Source organism: Limulus polyphemus, unplaced genomic scaffold (genome assembly GCF_000517525.1).
Source record: "Limulus polyphemus unplaced genomic scaffold, Limulus_polyphemus-2.1.2 Scaffold314, whole genome shotgun sequence".
NCBI lineage: Eukaryota > Metazoa > Arthropoda > Merostomata > Xiphosura > Limulidae > Limulus > Limulus polyphemus.
The window spans coordinates 584,364-591,443 of record NW_013665924.1 but is presented as its reverse complement, the minus strand read 5'-3'; the positions used below and the strand labels follow the sequence as shown (position 1 = coordinate 591,443).

At 36.1% G+C, this 7,080-nt stretch overlaps 1 protein-coding gene across 1 annotated transcript in view; it reads right to left on the bottom strand.

The window, feature by feature from the left end:
• Nucleotides 1–7,080, bottom strand: part of LOC111085294 (Down syndrome cell adhesion molecule homolog) — a 25,430-nt gene that overhangs the window by 13,596 nt on the left and 4,754 nt on the right. The window contains exons 4-7 of the mRNA XM_022383173.1: nt 5,551–5,718; nt 2,405–2,475; nt 1,303–1,540; nt 169–264 (exon numbers count right to left, since the gene is read on the bottom strand). Of these exons, the coding sequence (XP_022238881.1) occupies nt 169–264; nt 1,303–1,540; nt 2,405–2,475; nt 5,551–5,718 (573 nt within the window). The remainder of the gene's footprint in view (nt 1–168; nt 265–1,302; nt 1,541–2,404; nt 2,476–5,550; nt 5,719–7,080) is intronic.

Sequence of the window (7,080 nt, the reverse complement as noted above, 5' to 3'; positions counted from 1 at the left end):
ATTTTAATGCAAAGTTTTTGTATTTTTTACTGTCATATCAGAACATTAAAAATATTAATGTATATTTGAATGCGTTTCAAGCTGTACTGTTTAATAATTAAAAACGTCCTCTGGTAAATTTCAACTTATTATAGTAATTAATAAAAAAGTTAAGGATAAAAAACTCACGTGTAATTAAAAGATCTTCTGACTTTTGAGTCCATTTTAATCCAACGGAATTCGTGGATCTTGACACCAGAAACACATTTGGAGGTGGAGGCAGATCTAACCAGATGGGGGGAAAAAAGACCTGTTAACTTGAGGTTGTAACACTCGTTAAAAGGTTGAGTACATTTCACCGGTAGCAGTTTTACCTAACACGTGTATTGTGGCAAGTCTCAACTAATATAAATAACATGATATATAATGCTAAACAATTTACCTTATGTATAAATACATACTCTAAAAGAAGTAGTTCCAAACTAAGCAGCATCGTACGGAGACTGGACAGTACAATCTATAATACTGGAATTTCCAACCTAAACGACACCTTATGAGCACATGACTTATACAACCAAGTGAGGGATATATAGGAAACCCTGTAACTTTGAACTATTGACCAAAGGGAGGGCAGCCAGTCAGGAGCACCACCACCACCACCAGAATGGCTCTATCTGACTAATTGAGCCAAATAACAGTTCTTTCTGGGGAGCGTGTTCAGGTGCATGACGTCTTGAACTTCAGACCCCTCGACCCAAACCCTACACGTGGACCACTAGGCCACATTATGCCCTATGGGAATTTTAGAATTAATCATAATATAGCTCACAGTCTCATGCATTGGTGAAGACATACCGTCTGTACTGTTGTTCGACCGCTATGTGCAAGAATCACGTGTGGAGCAAAAATATATTTGAATATATGACAAATATAAGTTTGAGTAGTAGTAAGTACTGTTGAATCCAACAGAAAATATTCTATTATTTAATTTCTGTAATTCATATTGATGTACAGAAGACTTTTTAATACTAAAACTGAACGATATAACACCAAATTTGTTATTTTTCTTTAATTGGACTCTCAAGAAAAAAGCTTTTGAAGCTTTGTACTATCAGTTACAGCTTGTGTTGTAGTGGGACTCTCCTGAAGAAGCTGTAAAGCGAAACACTGAGGTCAATAAGGTCAATATTTTGCTGGTGGTAGAAGAAGGTTTAATGCCAATGTCTAGATGAAATATGCTGATAATAAAAAAAAAGGTAACATGGCGATTCCGAAAAATTAAACGCGTAGATTATATTAATCTCATAAACCATAGAGTTTCACCTGCATCTGCTGTCCTTTTGAAAATCACTTGAGACTGCTGACCACTTCCAGCACTGTTAAAGGCCGAAACGGTAACGGCGTATTCAGTATTTCGCTTCAGGTGTCTCAGAAAGTACTCTTGTCCTTGATGTTTACTAACGTTAACTGTCCTGAGTGAAAACGGGGCTGAAGAGTTCCTAACTTTGTAACCAACGTAGTACCCCACCAGATGGCCATTCCAATCATTTTTCGGTGGCGCCTGAAATGAAATAAAAACAGAACTTCTTAAACTGTTAGTTGCCCCAAGGTGAGTTGAACGAGTATTGTAGCAAAACTTTGATGTAAACCCCCTATTTAATTTCCACAGAGTTTGTTGCTCTTTGTTTTTTTCTCATAAAGTTATAGGATAAAAGGTTTGTTTGATGTTAAACTTAGAGTTACACAGTGAGCTAGTTATTCTATGCCTACCACGGGTATCGAAACACGATTTTTAGCATTATAAGCCTTCAGACTTACCGCTTAGCCACTGGAGGGCTAGGGGAAAATGTAATAAAAAATATATCTAAAATGATCAACAGCATCTTATGGGTTTTAAATATTACAACGCTGGCACGTGCGGTACGTTTGGTTTGAATTTTGCGCAAAGCTACACGAGGGCTACTTGCGCTAGCCGTCCCTAATTTAGCAGTGAAAGACTAGAGGGAAAGCAGCTATTCATCACCACCCACCGCCAACTCTTAGGCTACCAATGAACAGTGGGATTGACCGTCACATTATAACACCCCCACGGCTGAAAGGGCGAGCATGTTTGGTTGGACTGGGATTCGAACCCACGACCCTCAGATTGCGAATCGAGCACCCTAACCACCTGGCCATGCCGGGACCCGTGAGGTACGTATACACTATATTGACATGTGTACATTGAAACCCAGTTTTATTACGGCTATTTAAACATTTTTAAGTAATGGAATCTCATTTTTAACAATAGTGTTAGTATCAATCAAAGAACCAAGTAATCTTTGTACTGTTTTAGTGTAAATATAAAGCATATTTTAATATTTAGTTGAAGCAACTTAACAAATTACAACTATTCTTATAAGATTATTATACACCCTGAACTTACCTTCCACGTAATTAATAGTGTTTCTGTCCCTTTTGTGTCCACACGGACATCAGTTGGAGGTGCTCCAGGCTCTACAATTAACAATAAGAAAAAAGGGTTATATATATGTAAATTTCTTGTTTTGTTTTGAATTTCGAGCAAAGCTACTCGAGGGCTATCTGCACTAGCCGTCCCTAAATTAAGAGTGAAAGACTAGAGGGAAGGCAGATAGTCATCACCATCCACCGCCAACTCTTGGGCTACTCTTTTACCAATGAATGGTAGGATTGGCCATCACACTATAACGTCGCCACGGCTGAAAGGACAAGCATGTCCTGTGACAGGGACTCAAACCCGTGACCGCAGATTGTGAGTCACCAGGCCATGACAGGTCAATAACTTTCTCTCACAGCTTTTGTCACATTAAACTATTCAAAATTCTACACGTGGGGGAATTCATGCTTGTTTTAGCAGATAGCTGAAGGGCTACTCTTCTATTCACAAATTACTTTCTTACAAATAGCGATTTTTTTTATATATGTAGAAGTATGGAAACTCACTATTATCAAATTTTATAAAGTAAATTTTACATACTTTTGGATTAAAACACTCAACTAACATCTTATGGAGAAAATTCTAAATATGCAATTCGAAATCAGTTTAAAGAGAAAAACCATCAAAATTAAGAGTGTGGATTTACTATTAAGTTGCTTAGACATCTTTCATGTAGGCAAACATCAAATATATTTTGAGAACAAAAACAATGTATGTTTATCATGACCCTTCAAGAAAAAAATAAGCTAACAATATCTGTGGCATAAACAAAGAAATTGTCACTTGTTGCCCCCAATGGCACAGCGGTAAGTCTGAAGGGCTTATAACCGTGTTTCGATACTCGTGGTGGGTACAGCACAGATAGCCCATTCTGCAGCTTTGTACTTAACATTAGATAAACAAACAGTACCTGTTGCCCTACAGTGACACAGCTGTAAGTATGTTGGCTTATAGCGCTCAAAACCGGGTTTCGATACACGTGGTGGGCAGAGCACAGATGGTCCATTAGTTTGAGAATTTTGCACAAAGTTCCACAAGGGCTATCTGCACATAACCATCCATAAATTGAAATTAACAGACAGAGGAAAGGCAGCCAGTCAACAGCATCCATCGTCAGCTCTTGGTTTACTCTTGTCTGGTCAAAGAGTGGGATCTAACCGTCATTTTTATACTGTATGCACCATTCCAAAATACGAAACATGTTTCTGCAGCAACAGGTTCGCGAGTGATGAATCCTTAAATTAATGATTCCGGCACACCTGGCCTTATATTAGTACTTGAGAATAGAATGATATACCTATATAAATGTACTGAACTACCAACAAATGTATACAGTTTGATATGTAATGCAGAAAGTAATACCTAGTTATGGGTGTATAAATGTACTGAACTAACAAATGTATACAGTTTGATATGCAGAAAGTAATACCTAGTTATGGGTGTATAAATGTACTGAACTAACAAATGTATACAGTTTGATATGCAGAAAGTAATACCTAGTTATGGGTGTGTGTGTTTTCGAATTTCTTCTTTTAATATACTATTACTTTCCTAAATTTGTAAAATCCATATATCAAAAATGTCTGTTCTATGAACTTACATATCATACCAAAATATTTTAGAAGAGAATTATTTCGGATTGGCTCTTCTCTATAGAACTAACCATTCAACTAAGAGATGGTATTTCGGATTGGCTCTTCTCTATAGAACTAACCATTCAACTAAGAGACGGTATTTCGGATTGGCTCTTCTCTATAGAACTAACCATTCAACTAAGAGACGGTATTTCGGATTGGCTCTTCTCTATAGAACTAACCATTCAACTAAGAGACGGTATTTCGGATTGGCTCTTCTTTATAGAACTAACCATTCACCTAAAAGACTGTATTTCGGATTGGCTCTTCTCTATAGAACTAACCATTCAACTACATAGCATACTATACATGCTTTCAGTAAAGAAATTATTTAAATTCAACATTTCCTAATGATAAAGTATGTAAAAAAGCTGCCTTTTCATTGAAAACCTAGTGTAGAAAGATGAACAGCTTGTTTCTGAAAAGGAAATAATATACAGGAATGTCAAAGTAAAACAAAATGATGCAAGGCATAATGATAAAAAATAACAGTTGAAAAAAGACGAAACGATAAACATAAATAACAGAGAAAAACAAGGTGAAACTAAGAAGAGAGATTTTTGTTTGTTTGAAGTTAAGCACAAAGCCACACAATGGGCTATCTGTGCTCTGCCCACCACGAGTATCGAAACCCAAACATACCACTGTGTCACTGGGGGCATTGAAGAAAGAACAATCAACATTAGAAGACATGGAGGAAGGTTAAAAAATATATATAAATGAAAACCAGACAGGAAGATATGCAGATTTAAATAGCACAAACAAGGAAAGAAAGTAAAGGATCATAAAAAAACATAAAGAAAAACTTGAAAGAAATAAAACTTGCAGTTGAATAAAGGATGTTTAAAAACTCACATTGTATAAAAGAACGACTCTTTTTTTTTACATAATTCTAAAAATGAGACTGGGAACAGTCTCAAAATTACAATAAAATACAAATAACTTGCTATACAGGGTAAAAAACAAAAACCCGATGAGACTGCAAACAGTCTCATACACTCAACATGTTTCGACGTATTATACTACGTCATTCTCAAGCTGTCTATGACGTGCCCACCACGGGTATCGAAACCCGGTTTTTAGCTGAGCCACCGGAGGCATAGAAGAAGAAACATGAAAGTATAAAAAAAAGAAGAAAAATATAAAGCAATAAAAATGAAAGAAATTATGGAGATAAAAATTAAATTAACATAAACAGGAGAAGATAAACAAGAGCTTTGAGAAGAAAGAAGAAGGAGGAGCAAGGTGGCGACAAAAGTGCAACTGCTCTTTCGAGGTCACCTATCTAAAACAAAACATAGTAAGATATACTCATCCAATCAATATTTTAAATAATTAATGCCTAAAAACAATGCTACAGTTTTAATCAGTATTATATGAGGCAACGGAACATAAACCACAAACATTGGCATTCATATTATGGTCGTGCTCAGCACTAAGCTATGCTTGCCACTAAGAAAACGATTTTTTTTTTTTTACCTTCTTCCTGGGTTACAAAACTTCTGGAGTCAGTTGGATTTCCTCGACCTACTTCGTTCACTGCCAGAACTTTCACAATATAAGAACTACCAGGATGAAGGTTTTGTAGCAGTGCTGATGTCTCTGTCGATGAGACTGGTTGTTCTTGTAGACGTTGCGGAGCACCATCTAGTACAATACAAATAGAATACGTTATTTGTTATTAGACATGAACTGTGTAATTTCTAATCAATCAGAAGAGAAACGCACAATAATATTTCCACCTATGATTGAACTTATCCTAAATTATTAAACAAATATCTAAACTCCTTCGTATATGAGACACATATTGACCTTACAAACTATGGGTTTCTCAATACTCAAATAACCATCAAAATTATTGCAAAATAATACACACAAACAAACACATCCGCTCTTCAAACACGTGCACACAAAAATCTTTGGGAATTCGTTTAGAAGGAGATTTGTTTATATTATGACTGGTTGTTCAAAGTTTCTGATGTTAGAGTCTCTCAACAAATGCAATCTAACGAGATTACGTGTGGTATAAACAGATGCAATCTAAAGGGATTACGTGTGGTATAAACAGATGCGATCTAAAGGGATTACGTGTGGTATAAACAGATGCAATCTAAAGGGATTGCGTGTGGTATAAACAGATGCAATCTAAAGGGATTACGTGTGGTATAAACAGATGCGATCTAAAGGGATTGCGTGTGTTATTAAACACCATGACTACTAACCGCCGTTTGACCTGGTTAGATCTTTTAATTTAAATTATTTTAGAAGGATGATTAGCACCTAAAGTCCAAAGGGATTACGTGTATCATGAAAGACTGCGACTACCAACCACTGTTTGCCGACCATGCATACATTCCCTAATGCTGTACGTCAACCTTTGTGGTCAAGGGCACATCTAAACTAATCCCGTATCTGAATTCGTATTATTCAATTAACATGTCAGTAACTAGTTTTTTGAGCAACACAAAACCGGAACCCGAATTAATTGAGTATCTCTGAAAAGACCTTGAGCGTTGCACTGTGGACCAAGTCAGATCACACAACACCACCCCAGGCGTCACTCGAACAAAACTATTTCTAAGCCACTAATGTTATCATAGAAAAAAACTAAACAAAACAACAATAGGGAAGATGGAGTAGGAGGAGACCAATAAAGTGGCCAACCACTGTAATTCCTTATATTATGCATTAGTTACTTATAATAGAATGACAACAATGTACCATTTTATATTCTTCTAATTAACCAATGCTTGTGGTTGTATTCTATCAAAAATTACGAACCCAAAAATGTACTTTCAGGAGTTCGAGTTATCAAAACTATCTAAATAATGTTGACAGTATCGTAATGAATTTAACCGATGAAATATTGAACATACTTGTCTAAAACACCCATTGTTAAAATTATTTTAATTTATATGAATTCAGAGGAGAATATATATATATATATAAAGACGAAATGTGTGTTTGTTTGCACCCTAACTCCTCCGAGCCTATTGGACCAATCTCAAC